The sequence below is a fragment of the Cebidichthys violaceus genome, unplaced genomic scaffold (assembly GCF_023349555.1).
Source record: "Cebidichthys violaceus isolate CVI_PGR_0920_01 unplaced genomic scaffold, fCebVio1.0.p SCAF_16, whole genome shotgun sequence".
Lineage (NCBI taxonomy): Eukaryota > Metazoa > Chordata > Actinopteri > Perciformes > Stichaeidae > Cebidichthys > Cebidichthys violaceus.
In genome coordinates this window covers 14,231,116-14,254,225 of record NW_027176329.1, presented here as the reverse complement: position 1 = coordinate 14,254,225, position 23,110 = coordinate 14,231,116, and the positions used below count along the sequence as shown (strand labels likewise).

General features: G+C 38.8%; 4 gene segments (V, D, J or C); all 4 read left to right on the top strand.

Annotated features, from left to right (window-relative positions):
* The first annotated feature begins 239 nt into the window (after positions 1-239).
* Positions 240-4,331, top strand: LOC137872973 (Ig kappa-b4 chain C region-like). The segment is given in 3 exon segments: positions 240-266; positions 2,744-2,819; positions 3,594-4,331. Coding segments are annotated over 3 exon segments (435 nt in total).
* Positions 4,332-9,140: 4,809 nt separating this feature from the next.
* Positions 9,141-10,535, top strand: LOC137872448 (Ig kappa-b4 chain C region-like). The segment is given in 2 exon segments: positions 9,141-9,193; positions 9,992-10,535. A coding segment is annotated over 1 exon segment (261 nt).
* A 3,836-nt stretch (positions 10,536-14,371) lies between these two features.
* LOC137872923 (Ig kappa-b4 chain C region-like) lies at positions 14,372-15,807 on the top strand. The segment is given in 2 exon segments: positions 14,372-14,490; positions 15,303-15,807. A coding segment is annotated over 1 exon segment (261 nt).
* Positions 15,808-17,274: 1,467 nt separating this feature from the next.
* Positions 17,275-23,010, top strand: LOC137872972 (Ig kappa-b4 chain C region-like). The segment is given in 3 exon segments: positions 17,275-17,295; positions 21,624-21,699; positions 22,504-23,010. Coding segments are annotated over 3 exon segments (426 nt in total).
* The last annotated feature ends 100 nt before the right edge of the window (positions 23,011-23,110 follow it).

Genomic DNA, 23,110 nt, shown 5'->3' with positions numbered 1-23,110 from the left:
AGCGACGAGCTGAGCCTCACCTCAGACTGTGAATCCCTCACTAACTGGGTTGAGCGCGTGCCTTTTGCTTTCTCATCGTTTGTCACCACTGTAATATTTGTAGACACTTTTATTATATGTCCTTTCTTTACATAGAATAGGTACTGTATTTCACATATGTGTAGAACATATTTAGTGTTGCTGATCTGACAGAAACCGCAGTGAAAAAGCACAGAGGGACAAACAGTACCTCTGCCTCAATGAAGAGGGCGAGTGAGAGCCCACAGGTCGGGTTGATGCTTGTTCTGTCGTTGCTCTTCTTCTACACTTCTCTTCTTCTTTTTATATTTTGCTTTGACCACAAAAATGTAAGATTATATATCCAAGCTTAAAAATGTCTCAAAAAACAAGGACATATGAACAAATCAACAGCAATTCAACGTCGGACAGGTAAAGTAGCCTTTTATGTGTTTGTTGTTCTCTTTATACATCCGTGGTTGCTACGCAGATTATCGCGGAATCTCACAATTTTCGCGGGTGGTGCCCGCGATCGCTCCGCTTCTGAAACGCTCCCGGTGGAATCTAATATGTACCTTACCTATGTGTGTGTAAATAATGCTGATATGAAAAACAACCAGTAGTCAACGTGCAAGCTGCTAATTGAATGGTGATTTAAGCTTCTCTATTGGGTTCATATATTTGTAAATCTGACTTATGTAGAGTCAGAGCCTCACCAGACACGAACCTCACCGCACGTCACTGACTCAAACGCATTCAAATGTATCAAGAAATACAACTGGGGAGACTCGACTGTCATCACTGGCGTCCATGAATCGGGAAGGACCTCGTGCTGGAACTAAACTGCACGGATGTACTGAACAACCGTGGAATTAAACTCTTTGTAAACAAAGAAAGGAGGATATACTTTGTCTTTAAATAGTGAACAGCAGCTTTGGTAAGTGAACTGTTTTTCTTTTTTTACATCTGCAGTAGCGTTACTACTGTGTTAATTTGTCTATGGTGTCGTTTTTATGATATGGTTAATATTGTTCCCTCTGATGTGAATAATATGTGAATGGCCCGTGTTCTTGAGTGTGTGGTGGAATGTGTGTTTTAGCGCCGCAGTGTTGCTGGAATGTGCAGAGAACTGTTGAATCGTGTTATTTGGGTTTCATGTTTTTCTTCCTGCTTTGTTGTCATGTAAATATATGTGACTGGTTCTTGTCAGTTGGTTCTTGTCATTGTGTTAATTACATTGATTTTGACTTTATGCATTGCCTGTTAATAACGAAGCATCCCGTCATGCTGGAGTCATAATGAGGTTATTTGGAAGTGGTTCAACTGTAGCAGGACAGCATTGAAGGCCCAGGTATAAAATACACAGCCCTCCACTGGGTACTTCCCAGAAAATGAATGTAAGTCAATGTATTGTTGTGAGAAGTCATAACATCTTGAATGTGTGTGTGTGTGTGTGTGTGTGTGTGTGTGTGTGTGTGTCTTCAGTGAAGTGTATCAGTCTCTGCAGTAGCTTCCAGCTGCAGCAGTCAGTTCAGTTTCTGTTCTGTTTGACTGAGGGAGGTTTTTGTACGACGCTTTTTCACTGTGTGAACACATTCTGACTGTTGATAACGTGAAAACTCTGACAGTAGTAAACTGCTGCATCTTCAGTCTGGACTCCACTGATGGTCAGAGTGAAGTCAGAGTTTGATCCAGTGCCTGTAAAACGACCTGGAATCCCTGATTGTCGAGTGCTAGCATCGTAAATGAGCAGTTTAGGAGTTTCTCCATCTCTCTGTTGGTACCAGGCTAAATAGTGATTTGAGCTATAAACATAAACATTCTGACTGGTCCTACATGTGATGGAGACGGAGCTTCCCAGAGCAGAGCTCACTGCTCCAGGCTGAGTCACTGTGACCTGTCCTCTGGACTCTGAGGACACAGAGACAAAAACATAAAGCAGAGTCACGGTTTAGTCGGCTTCATTTCAGAGGGACGGATGTTCACAGAGGAGAGGAGTTTGATTCTCTGGACTTTACCTGTGAAGCAGCAGCAGAGGAGAGTCCAGATGAGGACGGAGATCAAAGTCATGTTTTTGATGAGGACGATTTCTGTGTCTTCTGTTGTGATGAAGGACAGCTGTCAGTCATCCAGTGTTCAACTCTCAGGACTATAAACTCTCCCAGAGCACTGGAGCATGGTGCTGCTGATGCAAAGTGGCTCTCTATGGAAATGCTCTGACTGACTCCAACAGGGACTTGGATTACTGTGATGATGCTGTTTATCAATGGATCCATCACTTTATCAGAGTATTGATCAGGAATGTGTCAGTGCTCATTTATTAGAGTCTTTGGTTTGAGTTTGATGGAAACATTTTCTTCTGGAACGTTTTGTAAAATCTCCCTAATTCACTACAACACAAGTCAACATCACTGTGGGACGAATTTAAACAAACATATTTTTATTTATTCATCATAATATAAAATAAACATGAGTTTATGATAATTATTTACATTTGGCAGGATTTGTTGGACAGTATTTCTTTAGGAATATCTTTATCAATCATCACTTTGTTTAACTGAAAGAGAAGTTAAAATTGCTCATAGATGTTTAACATTTCACAAATATAATATTAAATACATATGTATCATTTCTTAAACAGTTTTAAGCATTTTAACTATTTATACTTAAACTGGGTAAACTGTGAATGTGTTTGTTGAGTTTGTTTGTGTCAAAGTCAGAGAGCCGTGTCTCTCTACAGTGAGAGGTTTTTGTACGGCGGCTCAATGACTTTGTATCACTGTGGTACACGTTCGGTGGAGGAACCAGACTGGATGTTGGAAGTAAGTTTTTGCTCATACTGAATGAATTATTCTAAAGTAATGTTTTAAATGTAGGTTTTGATGTTTGAAAAAGATGAATATATCTTGTTTTAATCGTACACTAACGTACTAACTCAGAGCAGCTTTACTAAACATTTATTTACTCATTCCTCTCCAACTGAAAGTTAAACAACTTGAAATGTAAAAAAAGATAAATCTTCTACAAATGTTTTAAAAGTTATTTTTTTTACTTTAACCTCAATTAAAACAAGTTCAGAATCAGAATGATTCAAGTATAATTGAACAGAGTGAAGATAAAGATTAGTATTTTAAAATGTGTAAAACCTCTTCATTGTGTCAAATAGTGTTTCAAAATTTTAAAATCTTTGAACAGTTTTTAATGACTGACATCCACATGAAGAATGTTTGATTGTAGTCACTTAATTTTCTGTACTTGTAAATGTTTCCACTAAATATTTTAAAATAATGTTTAGTTAATGTTTTGGATAATGAAGCTTTTATATTTGACCACATATTGATGTTTTATCTCCAGTGTAGTTTGATATATTTCAGCTCATTCTGTATGATGATTCTCTCTGTGCTGATATGCATGAGAGGCTTCTTAAAGGGAAGTGAAACAATGTGTGAGTGAGTGACTGGTGGAGCAGAAAGAACATCTGACAGAAACTCCTTAAAGGAGAAAATCAACTCTCTCACAGTAAAGGTGTCCAAGTGTCTGGTGTTTGATTGACAGCTGTGTGGTCCCTGTCCTCTAAGCTGATTGGTGTCTCCTAGGTGATGTCCGTCCCACCCTCACGGTGCTGCCCCCCTCCAGTGAGGAGCTGCAGCAGGGGAAGGCCACGCTCATGTGCCTGGCCAACAAGGGCTTCCCCTCAGACTGGAGTCTGGCCTGGAAGGTGGACGACAGCAGCAGCAGCAGCAGCAGCTGGGAGGAGAGCAGGAGCCCCGGGGTGCTGGAGAAGGACGGCCGCTACAGCTGGAGCAGCACCCTGAGGCTCCCTGCAGACCAGTGGAGGAAGGTGGGCTCTGTGACCTGTGAGGCCACCCAGGGCTCCCAGACTCCTCTCTCAGAGACACTGAGGAGAGACCAGTGTTCCCAGTCCTGACCTGACTCACTGGACTCTGATACTGGTTTCACTCTGATACTCTCAGTCTGTACTCTGTAACTCTTTGTGTCTGTTTATCTCTTTCTTTCACTCACTCACTGTCTCAGTTCATGTTTCATTGATAAAGTTTTGTTGCTGTAATTCAGGTTGATTTAAAATATTAAAGAACGTTTCATCAAATTAATTGTTTTCATGTATATTTTTATGAAAGAAAAAGATGTTGCTGTTTCAATAGTTCAATCAAATCTAGAAAGATTTAGTCTTAAAATTCTAAAATTGCCTGCCAATTTCTTAAGACAGCAACTTCAAGTTCATATAATGCCATTTTGAATGTTGTTTTGTATTTTGAACCCAATTTGTTTTGCTTATTTACATTATTTACCACAATAAAGAACTTTTCATCAAATTAGTTGTTGTCATGCATGTTATTGAAAAAGAAACAGGTAATTATTCAACACAACTGAGTCTACTGTTTTAAAATGGCTTATACATTTCAACAGACATAATGTAATAATACTATAATGTTGTGTTTAATATTGTTTTCAAATTTAAAAAAAATAATTTGATCATCAATACTTTGAGGTTATTGTGACCCTGACATAATATCATTAAATCCATTCTTTATTCCAAATACATTAAATATTTTATTACTTAAATCTGCTTCATTACTCTGTGTCATTGTATTTTTTTTTAATCAAAACTGAATCTTATATAGTTTAAAGAAAATTAGATAAACTTTATGTATATCACAAATTAAGTTTATCACTGGTAGAAACTCTCATGTGGAAACATGTTTAGAAGTTTCCAGGATGTCTAATGAATATGAATAAACTACAAAAGTCTAAGAAGTTAACATTGAATTTGAATTATGAAGTAAGATATCATCAGCATATTATATCATCATCGTCTCATTATCAGCAGTGTGATCAAAATATAACATAAGATGTGTTTTACTATGAACACAACATCATTTAAACAAACTCAATGTGTTTATTTTTGTTGGAAAAGTTAAATGTTTGACTCAAACTTAAATCAAATAAATGTAAAAATATATTTGAATTACTTGAAAAATAATCTTTAAAACACATGGAAGTAAATATTGTATTTCAGAGTGTACTGGTAATTTTTTACGTAGTATATATTTCTACTCAGTATATTATATTCATGCATAAGTAATTTTGTTCTGGACTTTGTTGAACTTCACCGTGTCTCTGTTGTGCAGAAGAAGGATTCTCCCTCTCTGTTCACATAGATAACTAACTGTGATGTATGAGAATGTTCCATGCCGAGGCCTTTGGGCCGCTTTTTTTGGTTGCTGGCCGTTTGTTTTCACTTGTTGTTCCTATCAGTCTGAGACCAAAAGTCTGAGACCAATAGTCTGAGACCGAGATGTCTGTAATGTTGGCCATCGGCCCCCACCTTTGCTCATTCTGTATAAAGAAAGCTTGTTCACTTTTTTTCTTGCTTCTTCCTCACTGAGACTGTACGCATTCTGTTGTGATGATTGAACCTTCTCTGCGCAGAAAATAAATAAGAGACAACCTGGTTTTTGGTATTATGTATTTCAGCATTAGAAGACTCATGCAAAGCGGGTATAGGATTTTTTTTCCACCACAAGAGCCAAATATCTAGTGTTCATGTTACCTTTATTAAATTATCAAATTTTCTACTCATCTTTGATGAGACTTTAAAAATATTGATTAACATCCTATTTCAACAAGATAATCATTAAAACTTACTATACTATAAAAAGTATTTCCTAACATTATTCTGTTATATTATCTTCATTGTCAGTGAAACTTAAAGTGTCTGTATTTCTGTGCAGCTGTTGAGTCAGATCAGTTCCTCTTCAGCTGAGGAGGTTTTTGTACGACGATGTATCACTGTGTGAACGAGCTGTAACCCTGCTGACAATAATAATCTCCTGCATCTTCAGTCTGAACTCCACTGATGGTTAAAGTGTAGTCAGATCCAGATCCACTTCCACTGAAACGATCTGAAATCCCAGACTGACGAGTTGTAGCGAGATAAATCAAAAGTTTCGGAGATTCTCCTGATTTCTGAAGGTACCACTGAAGGTTGCTACCAACACTTGTACTGGTTTTACATCTGATGGAGACAGTCTGTCCTGGAACAACAGACTGAGATCCAGGAGACTGAGTCAGGATGATTTCTCCTGATGAATCTGGAAAACATGAAAAAGAGCAGAAGGGTTATTGAGACAAATCCAGTTTGGAGAAAGACGATCAACATCCAAACAGAAGAGTCTCATTTCTTCAACATGGAGAACAGATGGAAGAAGGTAAATGCTGCTTGTTTCACTGTTTCTCCATCACAGCAGAACATCATTGTGGTGAAGCAAAGTTTTCAGAAGAGAGTCTCACCCTGAACAAGGAGCCCCAGGGTGGTCAGCAGTAGAGTCAGTGACATCATCATTGTGCTGCCGGCGTGTCAGTGTCTCTGAAAGGCCTGGACAGCCACTGATCAACACTGGCCTCTTAACGGCTGGGAGCAGAGAGGCAGGACACATATGCAAACACTCAGAGTCAGTGAAGTGTAGCTGTCCTCAACACATCATCATGTTTCCTCCTCTCTGCTGACAGCTTTGATCTACACATTTACATATTTACATGTGGAGGACATTGAATGGTCTGGTAGTGAACTGATCCAGTGACTTGTGGACTGTTTTTTTCCGTCTTTCCAGTTTGGTATTATGATCTTTTTGGACAGTGATGAGTGATATCAATATTAATGTGGGTTTGACATGTTTATGTGTTTGTAATGTGGAGATTTCACAAAGTAAAGCTGTGATGAAGCTTTAAGGAAGGCAGAGGTTGAGGATCTCAGATCGTTTGTTTGAGAAAATCAACCAGAGGTTTTGGAAATGTGGACAGAACCAGAAAACATGGAAGTCATCTTCAGTTCTGGACGGTGGACCGAAGCCTCCTCTCTGCTTTAGGTTTTCAAATGATTCATCCTCAGCGATAGACGTCCTATTAAAGCCGTACGTGATTAGTTGGTATTTCCAATGATTAAACAACAACAATCTGATTGGTTCAGAAAGTAGAACTGTTCTGTGATCTTCTTCATCAAACTTCAAATATAAACTTCTGAAATGATATGATCAAACCAGATCTTCCAATACATTTTACTGGACTTCATGGAATAATTTAATATTAAACATGACTATAGTTTACTCTATTGATGGAGATCAATCTCCAACACTAAAAACACGTTCAGCACCGTCTATTCCAGTTGGAAACATTTGCTTCACTCAAGTTCATGTAGATGTGAGTTCTCTGAAGATCTTCGTGCTGCACTTTAGGAACTTCTCGTGAATGAAAAGTTGAGGTTGAAAGTCAAAGATTTGATATTAAAACTATTTCACCACAAGGTCCATTCAGTAATGACAACTGGGCGACTCCATCTGCTGAGGATGTGACTGAAGGCTCAACAACAGTTAGTGGATGGACATTGAGAAGAGATTGTTTTGCTGTTTACAAGGTGAAGAATGAACTTTTAATCTCAATGTATTTGTTGGGTTTTTGAGTTGCATGTAAGAGAAAATGTGTTTTTGCATACGTTTTATATACATGCAGATATAGGAAGAAAATATTAATGTTTTCAGGTTGGCTTTTCTTGATTCTTTGGTAAATCAGATTAGAACATGAGACTATAACAGAATATGAATGGATGGTGAAAAGCTGTGATGGAACGAGTAATTTGATTAACACCGAGATCATTTTTTGTCATTGAACTTCTTGTGATAAATGTTCATCATTGGTTACAGCAACAATAGTGAAAAACTCAATCCTCTTGATAAAATTGTACAGTGCAACGTGTGTGTGTGTGTGTGTGTGTGTGTGTGTGTGTGTGTGTGTGTGTGTGTTTGTGTGTGTGTGTGTGTGTGTGTGTGTGTGTGTGTGTGTGTGTGTGTGTGTGTGTGTGTCTTCGGTGAAGTGTGTCAGTCTCTGCAGTAGCTTCCAGCTGCAGCAGTCAGTTCAGTTTCTGTTCTGTTTGACTGAGGGAGGTTTTTGTACGACGCTTTTTCACTGTGTGAACACAGCTTGACTATTGATGTAATGATAACTCTGACAGTAGTAAACTGCTGCATCTTCAGTCTGGACTCCACTGATGGTCAGAGTGAAATCAGAGTTTGATCCACTGCCTGTAAAACGACCTGGAATCCCTGATTGTCGAGAAGTTGCCAAATAGATAAGCAGTTTCGGAGCTTCTCCATCTCTCTGTTGGTACCAGGCTAAACGGTTAGAGTTATAAACATCCTGACTGGTCCTACATGTGATGGAGACGGAGCCTCCCAGAGCAGAGCTCACTGCTCCAGGCTGAATCACTGTGACCTGTCCTCTGGACTCTGAGGACACAGAGACAAAAACATAAAGTAGCGTCACGGTTTAGTCGGCTTCATTTCAGAGGGACGGATGTTCACAGAGGAGAGGAGTTTGATTCTCTGGACTTTACCTGTGAAGCAGCAGCAGAGGAGAGTCCAGATGAGGACGGAGATCAAAGTCATGTTTTTGATGAGGACGATTTCTGTGTCTTCTGTTGTGATGAAGGACAGCTGTCAGTCATCCAGTGTTCAACTCTCAGGACTATAAACTCTCCCAGAGCACTGGAGCATGGTGCTGCTGATGCAAAGTGGCTCTCTATGGAAATGCTCTGACTGACTCCAACAGGGACTTGGATTACTGTGATGATGCTGTTTATCAATGGATCCATCACTTTATCAGAGTATTGATCAGGAATGTGTCAGTGCTCATTTATTAGAGTCTTTGGTTTGAGTTTGATGGAAACATTTTCTTCTGGAACGTTTTGTAAAATCTCCCTAATTCACTACAACACAAGTCAACATCACTGTGGGACGAATTTAAACAAATATCATAATATAAAATAAACATGAGTTTATGATAATTTTTTATATTTGGCAGGATTTGTTGGACAGTATTTCTTTAGGAATATCTTGATCAATCATCACTTTGTTTAACTGAAAGACAAGTTAAAATTGCTCATAGATGTTTAACATTTCACAAATATAATATTAAATACATATGTATCATTTCTGAAACAGTTTTAAACATTTTAACCAGTGATTACATAAACTGGGTAAACTGTGAATGTGTTTGTTGAGTTTGTTTGTGTCAAAGTCAGAGAGCCGTGTCTCTCTACAGTGAGAGGTTTTTGTACGGCGGCTCAATGACTTTGTATCACTGTGGTGGACTTTTGGTGGAGGAACCAGACTGAACGTTAACTGTAAGTACAATTGACTCCCTTAATAACCTACATTATACATGTATTCTGTTTGAATGTCATAGCTGTAGAGCTTACTATAATATTTTTCTCTGATATTTAAAATGTAATATATTTGTAACAATTCTTGAAGTCTTCAGTGTCGATAGCTCGATGAAAATCCACTCCAATGAATAATCTTGTTGCAACAAACATTTTACTTTAATTTCATTCATTATAATAATTTCACTGTAACTACTCTACATTAATTTTCACTATGAAAATATTTTTAAAGATAAAGTTTTGATATTACGGCTAAAGAATGACTTTTATTCATTCATGTTTTCTTCAGTGTTTAATGTGGTTATGATTACATTTTTTTTTCAGACTGATGATTTTAAAACTATTAAACATGTCTTATGAGTTTGAAAAAGTATTTCAGTATTTAACAATATTAGTCATGTGTCAGTAATGAAGCCTGTCTGTTCAGTGATGATTCCTGCTTACATGAAGAGAACAAACATATCTCATCATGTTTGAGGTTTTGGATTAAAACAATAAAAGCTTCACAATCTTTATCTTTAATGTAATATTTTGAACTATAAAACTCATAAAGTTTAGTTAAAGAAGGTCAGTTTACATGTTTTATCTTCAGTACTGAAACCTGTCTGTTGTCATGGTTCAGCAGTGTTGCCTGTCTGTTGCTGTGGTTACTGAGCTCAGAGAGAGAAGTGAAACGTTTGAGATCAGTTTGATCCAATCTGAGGAAGACCAACAGAAGTAGTAGCCTCATATGAGCTTCATGAATCTCTCTCTCTGCAGTGGGTCGAGTCGTCCCCACCCTGACGGTGCTGCCCCCCTCCAGTGAGGAGCTGCAGCAGGGGAAGGCCACGCTCATGTGCCTGGCCAACAAGGGCTTCCCCTCAGACTGGAGTCTGGCCTGGAAGGTGGACGACAGCAGCAGCAGCAGCAGCAGCTGGGAGGAGAGCAGGAGCCCCGGGGTGCTGGAGAAGGACGGCCGCTACAGCTGGAGCAGCACCCTGAGGCTCCCTGCAGACCAGTGGAGGAAGGTGGGCTTTGTGACCTGTGAGGCCACCCAGGGCTCCCAGCCTCCTCTCTCAGAGACACTGAGGAGAGACCAGTGTTCCCAGTCCTGACCTGACTCACTGGACTCTGATACTGGTTTCACTCTGATACTCTCAGTCTGCTCTCTCTCTCTCTCTCTCTCTCTCTCTCTCTCTCTCTCTCTCTCTCTCTCTCTCTCTCTCTCTCTGTCGCTCATTAAATGTTTCAACATATTGGTTTCTTGCTTTTCATATTGTTTGTTTTAATTGTACAAAACAATAAAAATGTCATCATATAGTAATTTCTTTGTGCTTTTTATTAATAGAGCAGACTTGACTTATTTCTTTGACATATATTTTCTCTCAGGAATACTAATTCCAATAAAGCATGAAGACTTAATAATAATAACAACAATATCCTTATTTTCTATTCACTTCTTCTTACTTTAAGGGTCAAATGTTCTCCATGGTTGTTTCAGGTTTGTTTTGTTATGAATTAACTTTGGTAACAACACACATCTTTAAAAGTATTGTTATGGAAAATATTTACATTTCCTCACACCACTGAAGTCTGCTTTCTATTATGACTCGTGTGTTGTAAGAATTGAAGTTAATTGGTTTTATTTTTGTAATTTTTGAATACACTTAAGAAAATGGATTAGAAATAGAAAGCATGATATCATCAGTATCAAATGAAAGAGAATTTATTCAAAAAATGTTTTAATGAAAGAGATGACAACACAGTCTCTGTGTGTGAAAAAGATCCATGAAAACACAGGAGACTGGGTTGATCACTGGGTCAGATCACCAATATTTCATAACTTTAGGTGATGATTTTTAGAAGAACTATAGGGATCATGTTCACGTCACATCTGATAATTGTCTCAGTGCAGCCTAACGGTGTTTAGCTGTGGTATCCTAAAGCAGTAGAGGCTGGTTTTAAAGGATGAAAGGAAGCCATTGGAAAAGAAGCTGTGAGTTTGTCCTCCATGTTCTCTTTACATCTGTCCTGCTATGATCAGAGATTGTTGCTTTTATCACTAAAGACTTCAAAGTGCTTTTGTGGCTGTGGCTTCAAAACTTTGGAAGTGTTAGACTAAAGATTTGAGGAAGTTGTGGTAGAAAGCAGCTAAAGACACATGTTGAGAGGGACGTTTCTTCTTTTGGTGCGTTCTTACATTGTGTCTGTATTGAATGTGTTTTGCTTTTACATAATCTGCCATGCTCCATGTTCTTCCTTTGTTTCATTCATATCATCCATGTTTAGTATTTCACCTCTCCTATCGTTTCAGATCACTTCACTTCCTGCCTTTGTATTTTTTCCCGCCAGTTTTGATTATTGGCCCCGCCCTGATTAGTTTAACCCCTCGTTAGCCCTGCACCCACCAGACCTCCTGCTCACCTGTTCCCACTTCCTCATTAGTCATTCGCCGTTCATACCAGCCCAGTTCCTTTGTTCCTTGTTAGTCTTTGTTGTATCATTCGTTTGGAGTTTTGCTGCTTGTTTCCCACCTGCTATTTCTGTCCTTCCTTTTGGACTCCATGACAGCAGCTGAATAGTCAAAAAATTTACATCCTATGTTTTTTCTAAACCACTTTTCGGTTGATGGAAAATGTGACAAAGTTATTGAAAGAGGTGAAAGAGATGAAAAAGCAACCACAGTGCAAATAAAGTCTAACTACACCTTCACTCTGCTACAGTGGATTCATATTTAGTTTTTGAGCAACTTTATTTATGAAACCTAAAAAATGTGTAGAGTGACAAATCTGAATGTTGTAGAATTCAACTAAGGATTCCTGTCCAAAATAGAATTCCTCCTAAAGGGATGTTTTCTATCTATCCATAAAGTACAATTCAACAGTAACAGCTGATGTTATTGACGGCTGAATGGTGCATTTCGGTAAATGTTGCTGCCGTAGTGGAAATGTGGGACGTTATTATCTCCTTTCCTTTGGTAAATCATGATGGTCCAGTGTTTTCTATGCTGAAGGAAATAAGAAAGGAAACATTGAAGCACAGTTCCTCAGCATTTAGAGAGTTAGACCTGCTTTTATCATGGCTGTCACTTTGATAATCCAGGTTTATTTCACTCAATTAAGAACCTTCCTGACCAACAGAGACTGTTAAATAGCAGACCATGCCTGTAAGCCATTTCAAATAAAGCATTGAATTGTTCCATCTTCCTCCTCATCTGTATCTGTGTTGGGTCCTTATCCTGCTACCTGTTCTACAAATCATAACATTATCTTTTAATAAAAGGTTAAAATGTATTCTGGTCTAAGACAGTGCTACATATGAAGCTTTTCTTGATTACTTTCTGACAAAAAAGATTGAAAGGGTTCATTATGAAATGCAGAGTCAAGTGGAGATAAGACATCTTCATGTTGAAAAAGTGTTTTGTAATGTCGGTAAATATGCTGTTAGAGATAGAGGAGGTGAATAAAAGTAATCTTACCAACTAAATGTTTGTGTGTGTGTGTGTGTGTGTGTGTGTGTGTGTGTGTGTGTGTGTGTGTGTGTGTGTGTGTGTGTGTGTGTGTGTGTCTTCAGTGAAGTGTATCAGTCTCTGCAGTAGCTTCCAGCTGCAGCAGTCAGTTCAGTTTCTGTTCTGTTTGACTGAGGGAGGTTTTTGTACGACGCTTTTTCACTGTGTGAACACATACTGACTGTTGATGTAATGATAACTCTGACAGTAGTAAACTGCTGCATCTTCAGTCTGGACTCCACTGATGGTCAGAGTGAAGTCAGAGTTTGATCCACTGCCTGTAAAACGACCTGGAATCCCTGATTGTCGAGAAGTTGCTCTATAGATAAGAAGTTTAGGAGTTTCTCCATCTCTCTGTTGGTACCAGGCTAAGCTGTGATAGCTGCTCCAAGTATAAACATCCTGACTGGTCCTACATGTGATGGAGACGGAGCCTCCCAGAGCAGAGCTCACTGCTCCAGGCTGAGTCACTGTGACTTGTCCTCTGGACTCTGAGGACACAGAGACAAAAACATAAAGCAGCGTCACGGTTTAGTCGGCTTCATTTCAGAGGGACGGATGTTCACAGAGGAGAGGAGTTTGATTCTCTGGACTTTACCTGTGAAGCAGCAGCAGAGGAGAGTCCAGATGAGGACGGAGATCAAAGTCATGTTTTTGATGAGGACGATTTCTGTGTCTTCTGTTGTGATGAAGGACAGCTGTCAGTCATCCAGTGTTCAACTCTCAGGACTATAAACTCTCCCAGAGCACTGGAGCATGGTGCTGCTGATGCAAAGTGGCTCTCTATGGAAATGCTCTGACTGACTCCAACAGGGACTTGGATTACTGTGATGATGCTGTTTATCAATGGATCCATCACTTTATCAGAGTATTGATCAGGAATGTGTCAGTGCTCATTTATTAGAGTCTTTGGTTTGAGTTTGATGGAAACATTTTCTTCTGGAACGTTTTGTAAAATCTCCCTAATTCACTACAACACAAGTCAACATCACTGTGGGACGAATTTAAACAAATATCATAATATAAAATAAACATGAGTTTATGATAATTTTTTATATTTGGCAGGATTTGTTGGACAGTATTTCTTTAGGAATATCTTGATCAATCATCACTTTGTTTAACTGAAAGACAAGTTAAAATTGCTCATAGATGTTTAACATTTCACAAATATAATATTAAATACAAATGTATCATTTCTGAAACAGTTTTAAACATTTTAACCAGTTATTACATAAACTGGGTCAACTGTGAATGTGTTTGTTGAGTTTGTTTATGTCAAAGTCAGAGAGCCGTGTCTCTCTACAGTGAGAGGTTTTTGTACGGTGGCTCAATGACTTTGTATCACTGTGGTTGACTTTTGGTGGAGGAACCAGACTGGATGTTGGAAGTAAGTCAAATATTTAAATTTTTTAATATTTCAGGAGTAATTTGTCTTTGTATTCTTTTATATTCAACAGACTCAGAAAAGTAGTTTTCTTTCCACCATCATGAACGACTTTTTCAGCAAATATTTTGCACTAAGACACAAAGTTCACTTCAGCAACAGAAATTGAAAAACTCAATGTTAAGAAAGTAAAACATTAAATTACAGGATAATCATTACTTCCATTTAAAATGGTAAAGTTTCATCTTGAGGGTTTGTAGTTTTAGTTCAGTGTGTCAAAGTCAGAGAGCCGTGTCTCTCTACAGTGAGAGGTTTTTGTACGGCGGCTCAATGACTTTGTATCACTGTGGTGGACTTTTGGTGGAGGAACCAGACTGGATGTTGGAAGTAAGTTTTTGCTAATACTGAATGAATTATTCTAAAGTAATGTTTTAAATGTAGGTTTTGATGTTTGAGGCAGATGAATATATCTTGTTTTAATCGTACACTTTTAGGATTCATGTTTTTATTTCTCCTCCTTTATCATGGAGACTAACTCAGAGCAGCTTTACTAAACATTTATTTACTCATTCCTCTCCTACTGAAACTTAAACAACTTGAAATGTAAAAAAAGATAAATTTTCTACAAATGTTTTAAAAGTTATTTTTTTACTTCAACCTCAATTAAAACAAGTTCAGAATCAGAATGATTCAAGTATAATTGAACAGAGTGAAGATAAAGATTAGTATTTTAAAATGTGTAAAATCTCTTCATTGTGTCAAATATTATTTCAAAATGTTTAAATCTTTGAACAGTTTTTAATGATGACTGACATCCACATGAAGAATGTTTGATTGTAGTCAGTTCATTTTCTGTACTTGTAAATCTTTCCACTAAATATTTTAAAGTAATGTTTGATTGAGGTTTTTGATGATGACGCTTTAATATTTGACCACATATTGATGTTTTATCTCCAGTGTAGTTTGATATATTTCAGCTCATTCTGTATGATGATTCTCTCTGTGCTGATATGCATGAGAGGCTTCTTAAAGGGAAGTGAAACAATGTGTGAGTGAGTGACTGGTGGAGCAGAAAGAACATCTGACAGAAACTCCTTAAAGGAGAAAATCAACTCTCTCACAGTAAAGGTGTCCAAGTGTCTGGTGTTTGATTGACAGCTGTGTGGTCCCTGTCCTCTAAGCTGATTGGTGTCTCCTAGGTGATGTCCGTCCCACCCTGACGGTGCTGCCCCCCTCCAGTGAGGAGCTGCAGCAGGGGAAGGCCACGCTCATGTGCCTGGCCAACAAGGGCTTCCCCTCAGACTGGAGTCTGGCCTGGAAGGTGGACGACAGCAGCAGCAGCAGCAGCAGCTGGGAGGAGAGCAGGAGCCCCGGGGTGCTGGAGAAGGACGGCCGCTACAGCTGGAGCAGCACCCTGAGGCTCCCTGCAGACCAGTGGAGGAAGGTGGGCTCTGTGACCTGTGAGGCCACCCAGGGCTCCCAGAATCCTCTCTCAGAGACACTGAGGAGAGACCAGTGTTCCCAGTCCTGACCTGACTCACTGGACTCTGATACTGGTTTCACTCTGATACTCTCAGTCTGTACTCTGTAACTCTCTCTGGTTCTCTTTCTCTCATGACATGTTTGAACATTAACTTCTTCTTGCTTGTGTTGATGGTGTCAACATTTTAAAATAATAAAGATTTCATCATGTGTATTATAAAAGTGGCGTGTCCTTTGTCTTCCTTTTTTTGCTATGTATTGTAAATAACAAAAACGGGTCATATTAATGCACAAAATTCATAACAGAAACAAGTCCTTTTTGTCTAATTGACTTTTGAATGGAGACCTTGGAAGTTCTTCTATTGTTCTAGTTTAACTATATTCATTAACTTTGGTAACAATACACATGGTAAGAAAATGCCAATGTTAAATCACAAAGCTCTTAACAATGTTTAAGCTTTAAGAAGATCCGTGATTAGATCATGTGTTAATACATATACCAAGAAATTATAAATATCTGAATTTAAAATCTAAATAACAAGGCTTTTAGCACTAGAAATAAATGCATACTTTTAATAATATACATTATTATTTAGTTCTTACAAACAATAATGATTTAATGAAACAGTACAAATTTACCAAAAGACACAAAAGAGAGATTAGCACAGTGTCTGTCTCCTCCTGTCCGCCTGAAGGATCAACACATGGTCATTTTTGACTGCTTGATGTAAAGGTATTATTCTTTTAAAATAATGAAGACCGATTGATCAGCTGTGTCCATGTATAGTATAAACGTATAACAGCTTTCATATTTCACTGTCTTACATTTCATTTTGGAGGTGATGATTTTAGAAAGAAATACTGCTCAGTGTTGTACTTTGTACTGAATTGTATTATATAATTTGTCGATATCATCTAAGACACTAAAAATGTACTGTAGAATGTAGCCAAAGTGTGATGAAATTCATAACAGTTTGGATAATTCTTTTTGTTAAGAGCTGAAAGTAGTTGTTGTTATTTAGTTCTGGGTTTGAGTCTTCTGGCATTTTCACATTTCAAATTGTAGCATTCTTTTGAAAAGTGTACCTACTTTAATTAATTATTTGTGATAATATTAAAAAGACTATAATGCTATAACAGCTGAGATTATACAGTTGTGGCTCTGACTTTGAGGAAATATATGTATGTGTACAGTATGTTAATGAAACGTCGAGTGTTAATATTTCAGTGCAGCTGTTGAGTCAGATCAGTTCCTCTTCAGCTGAGGAGGTTTTTGTACGACAGTGTATCACTGTGTGAACGAGCTGCTACTCTGCTGACAATAATAATCTCCTGCATCTTCAGTCTGAACTCCACTGATGGTCAGAGTGAAGTCAGTTCCAGATCCACTTCCACTGAAACGATTTGAAACTCCAGACTGACGAGTTGTAGCATAAGAAATCAGTAGTTTAGGAGATTCTCCTGATTTCTGAAGGTACCAGTGAAGGCTGCTACTAACACTTGTACTGGTTTTACATCTGATGGAGACAGTCTGTCCTGGAACAACAGACTGAGATCCAGGAGACTGAGTCAGGATGATTTCTCCTGATGAATCTGGAAAACATGAAAAAGAGCAAAAGGGTTATTGAGACAAATCCAGTTTGGAGAAAGATGATCAACATCCAAACAGAAGAGTCTCATTTCTTCAACATGGAGAACAGATGGAAGAAGGTAAATGCTGCTTGTTTCACTGTTTCTCCATCACAGCAGAACATCATTGTGGTGAAGCAAAGTTTTCAGAAGAGAGTCTCACCCTGAACAAGGAGCCCCAGGGTGGTCAGCAGTAGAGTCAGTGACATCATCATTGTGCTGCCGGCGTGTCAGTGTCTCTGAAAGGCCTGGACAGCCACTGATCAACACTGGCCTCTTAACGGCTGGGAGCAGAGAGGCAGGACACATATGCAAACACTCAGAGTCAGTGAAGTGTAGCTGTCCTCAACACATCATCATGTTTCCTCCTCACTGATGACAGCTTTGATCTATGCATTTACATATTTACATGTGGAGGACATTGAATGGTCTGGTAGTGAACTGATCCAGTGACTTGTGGACTGTTCTGTTCCGTCTTTCCAGTTTGGTAATATGGTCTTTTAGGACAGTGATGAGTGATATCAATATTAATGTGGGTTTGACATGTTTATGTGTTTGTAATATAGAGATTTCACCAAGTAAAGCTGTGATGAAGCTTTAAGGAAGGCAGAAGTTGAGGATCTCAGATCGTTTGTTTGAGAAACTCAACCAGAGGTTTTGGAAATGTGGACAGAACCAGAAAACATGGAAGTCATCTTCAGTTCTAGACGGTGGACAGAAGCCTCCTCTCTGCTTTAAGTTTTCAAATGATTCATCCTCAGCGATAGACGTCCTATTAAAGCCGTACGTTATTGTTTGGTATTTTCAATTACTTTAAAAACACAGAGTCAGTGAACTGTAGCTGTCTTCAACACATCATGATGTTTCCTCCTCACTGCTTAAATCATGACACCAATGGTGGGCCATCAGGGCCAGCAAGGCCTTCTCTGCTGGCCTAGACACTGACAGAATTATTTTTCATAAATACACTACATGTATTCTACATATTTTTCCCTTTTAGCTTATTATCTCATTGCATACAGTAGCTGTCTTCCTCAGTTGCGCTGCTTTCAGCACAGCTTGTTTTTAAGTAGAGCTTTTATCCAATCAGATTTCACCTCTATGTTGTCTCTAAGTAAAAAAAATCTGCCCGGAGGCCTTCAGAATTACAAGTGAATCTCTTTGCAGTTCAAGTAAATGGGGACGATATTGTTATCGTCATAGTCTTCAACCAATCAGATTTTCAGTTTGACATGTTGGCCGTATTCTTTCACATGCCAGAGCCTTCTAGCTGGCCTACAAGTACGTCATCATTAACGTGCGGCTTCATTGGTCAGTGGAGTAGCGTGACTGTTGTGAAACTAGCTAGCAGGACTTTGTAGTAAAAAGAGTTAAAGTTTAAAGATATGCAAGAAGTTTTTACGTGACATTTTTAACATTTTGCCATGTTTGGCGGTGACAATCCCAAACTCTACTGTCTCTGTCGAGCGGACATTTTCAGCCCTCAAACCAGGGACGTGAGGTCAGGGGAGGTCATCATGACAAGTAAAAAACAAATAATGCTAAAATAAAATAAATATTAATATTTCTCTACTGATCTGTGCTATAAATGTAATTTCTGTATGATTCAAATCATTTCCAGCATTTTTATAATCAAAATCGCTGAATTAGCGCATGTCCTGTTCAAACAGAGGAGACAGTGAGGTGAGGCAGCGACCTCAGATTGCGCAATCCCTCACTATTTGGGTTGAGCGCCTTTTTCTTTCTCATTGTTTGTCACCACCGTAATATTTGTAGACACTTTTATTATATGTCCTTTCTTTCCATAGAATAGGTAATGTATTTCACATATATGTAGAACATATTTAGTGTTGCTGATCTGACATTAAACCGCTGTGAAAAAGCACAGAGGGACAAACAGTACCTCTGCCTCAATGAAGAGGGCGAGTGAGAGCCCACGGGTCGGGTTGATGCTTGTTCTGTCGTTGCTCTTCTTCTACACTTCTCTTCTTCTTTTTATATTTTGCTTTGACCACAAAAATGTAAGATTCTATATCCAAGCTTAAAATGTCTCAAAAAACAAGGAAATATGAACAAATCAACAGCAATTCAACGTCGGACAGGTAAAGTAACCTTTTATGTGTTTGTTGTTCTCTTTATACATCCGTGGTTGCTACGCAGATTATCGCGGAATCTCACAATTTTCGCGGGTGGTGCCCGCGATCGCTCCGCTTCTGAAACGCTCCCGGTGGAATCTAATATGTACCTTACCTATGTGTGTGTAAATAATGCTGATATGAAAAACAACCAGTAGTCAACGTGCAAGCTGCTAATTGAATGGTGATTTAAGCTTCTCTATTGGGTTCATATATTTGTAAATCTGACTTATGTAGAGTCAGAGCCTCACCAGACACGAACCTCACCGCACGTCACTGACTCAAACGCATTCAAATGTATTCAAGAAATACAACTGGGGAGACTCGACTGTCATCACTGGCGTCCATGAATCGGGAAGGACCTCGTGCTGGAACTAAACTGCACGGATGTACTGAACAACCGTGGTAATAAACTCTTTGTAAACAAAGAAAGGAGGATATACTTTGTCTTTAAATAGTGAACAGCAGCTTTGGTAAGTGAACTGCTTTTCTTTTTTTACATCTGCAGTAGCGTTACTACTGTGTTAATTTGTGTATGGTGTCGTTTTTATGATATGGTTAATATTGTTCCCTCTGATGTGAATAATATGTGAATGGCCCGTGTTCTTGAGTGTGTGGTGGAATGTGTGTTTTAGCGCCGCAGTGTTGCTGGAATGTGCAGAGAACTGTTGAATCGTGTTATTTGGGTTTCATGTTTTTCTACCTGCTTTGTTGTCATGTAAATATATGTGACTGGTTCTTGTCAGTTGGTTCTTGTCATTGTGTTAATTACATTGATTTTGACTTATGCATTGCCCGTTAATGACGAAGCATCCCGTCATGCTGGAGTCATAATGAGGTTATTTGGAAGTGGTTCAACTGTAGCAGGACAGCATTGAAGGCCCAGGTATAAAATACACGGCCCTCCACTGGGTACTTCCCAGAAAATTAATATAAGTCAATGTATTGTTGTGAGAAGTCATACCATCTTGAATGTGTGTGTGTGTGTGTGTGTGTGTGTGTGTGTGTGTGTGTGTCTTCAGTGAAGTGTATCAGTCTCTGCAGTAGCTTCCAGCTGCAGCAGTCAGTTCAGTTTCTGTTCTGTTTGACTGAGGGAGGTTTTTGTACGACGCTTTTTCACTGTGTGAACACATACTGACTGTTGATAACGTGAAAACTCTGACAGTAGTAAACTGCTGCATCTTCAGTCTGAACTCCACTGATGGTCAGAGTGAAGTCAGAGTTTGATCCACTGCCTGTAAAACGACCTGGAATCCCTGATTGTCGAGTGCTAGCATCGTAAATGAGCAGTTTAGGAGTTTCTCCATCTCTCTGTTGGTACCAGGCTAAACGGTTAGAGTTATAAACATTCTGACTGGTCCTACATGTGATGGAGACGGAGCCTCCCAGAGCAGAGCTCACTGCTCCAGGCTGAGTCACTGTGACCTGGCCTCTGGACTCTGAGGACACAGAGACAAAAACATAAAGCAGCGTCACGGTTTAGTCGGCTTCATTTCAGAGGGACGGATGTTCACAGAGGAGAGGAGTTTGATTCTCTGGACTTTACCTGTGAAGCAGCAGCAGAGGAGAGTCCAGATGAGGACGGAGATCAAAGTCATGTTTTTGATGAGGACGATTTCTGTGTCTTCTGTTGTGATGAAGGACAGCTGTCAGTCATCCAGTGTTCAACTCTCAGGACTATAAACTCTCCCAGAGCACTGGAGCATGGTGCTGCTGATGCAAAGTGGCTCTCTATGGAAATGCTCTGACTGACTCCAACAGGGACTTGGATTACTGTGATGATGCTGTTTATCAATGGATCCATCACTTTATCAGAGTATTGATCAGGAATGTGTCAGTGCTCATTTATCAGAGTCTTTGGTTTGAGTTTGATGGAAACATTTTCTTCTGGAACGTTTTGTAAAATCTCCCTAATTCACTACAACACAAGTCATCATCACTGTGGGACGAATTTAAACAAACATATTTGTATTTATTTATCATAATATAAAATAAACATGAGTTTATGATAATTATTTACATTTGGCAGGATTTGTTGGAGAGTTTTTCTTTAGGAATATCTTGATCAATCATCACTTTGTTTAACTGAAAGACAAGTTAAAATTGCTCATAGATGTTTAACATTTCACAAATATAATATTAAATACATATGTATCATTTCTTAATCAGTTTTAAGTATTTTAACTATTTATACATAAACTGGGTAAACTGTGAATGTGTTTGTTGAGTTTGTTTGTGTCAAAGTCAGAGAGCCGTGTCTCTCTACAGTGAGAGGTTTTTGTACGGCGGCTCAATGACTTTGTATCACTGTGGTACACGTTCGGTGGAGGAACCAGACTGGATGTTGGAAGTAAGTTTTTGCTAATACTGAATGAATTATTCTAAAGTAATGTTTTAAATGTAGGTTTTGATGTTTGAAAAAGATGAATATATCTTGTTTTAATCGTACACTTTTAGGATTCATGTTTTTATTTCTCCTCCTTTATCATGGAGACTAACTCAGAGCAGCTTTACTAAACATTTATTTACTCATTCCTCTCCAACTGAATCTCAAACAGCTTGAAATGTAAAAAAAGATAAATCTTCTACAAATGTTTTAAAAGTTGTTTTTTTCTTTTACATACAACCTCATTTAAAACAAGTTCAGAATCAGAATGATTCAAATATAATTGAACAGAGTGAAGATAAAGATTGATATTTTAAAATGTGTAAAACCTCTTCATTGTGTCAAATATAGTTTTAAAATTTGAAAATCTTTGAACAGTTTTTAATGATGACTGACATCCACATGAAGAATGTTTGATTGTAGTCAGTTCATTTTCTGTACTTGTAAATGTTTCCACTAAATATTTTAAAGTAATGTTTAATTGAGGTTTTTGATGATTTGACCACATATTGATGTTTTATCTCCAGTGTAGTTTGATATATTTCAGCTCATTCTGTATGATGATTCTCTCTGTGCTGATATGCATGAGAGGCTTCTTAAAGGAAGTGAAACAATGTGTGAGTGAGTGACTGGTGGAGCAGAAAGAACATCTGACAGAAACTCCTTAAAGGAGAAAATCAACTCTCTCACAGTAAAGGTGTCCAAGTGTCTGGTGTTTGATTGACAGCTGTGTGGTCCCTGTCCTCTAAGCTGATTGGTGTCTCCTAGGTGATGTCCGTCCCACCCTGACGCTGCTGCCCCCCTCCAGTGAGGAGCTGCAGCAGGGGAAGGCCACGCTCATGTGCCTGGCCAACAAGGGCTTCCCCTCAGACTGGAGTCTGGCCTGGAAGGTGGACGACAGCAGCAGCAGCAGCAGCTGGGAGGAGAGCAGGAGCCCCGGGGTGCTGGAGAAGGACGGCCGCTACAGCTGGAGCAGCACCCTGAGGCTCCCTGCAGACCAGTGGAGGAAGGTGGGCTTTGTGACCTGTGAGGCCACCCAGGGCTCCCAGACTCCTCTCTCAGAGACACTGAGGAGAGACCAGTGTTCCCAGTCCTGACCTGACTCACTGGACTCTGATACTGGTTTCACTCTGATACTCTCAGTCTGTACTCTGTAACTCTTTATGTCTGTTTATCTCTTTCTTTTACTCACTCACTGTCTCAGTTCATGTTGCATTGATAACGTTTTGATGCTAATTTTGATTATTTCAACACAATAAATAACTTTTCCTCAAATTCATAGTTATCATGTATGTTATTGTAAAACAATCACATGTTTCTTTCTTAATAAATACATCTAGAAACATTTAACTCAACTGAGTCTTGAGATTTTATA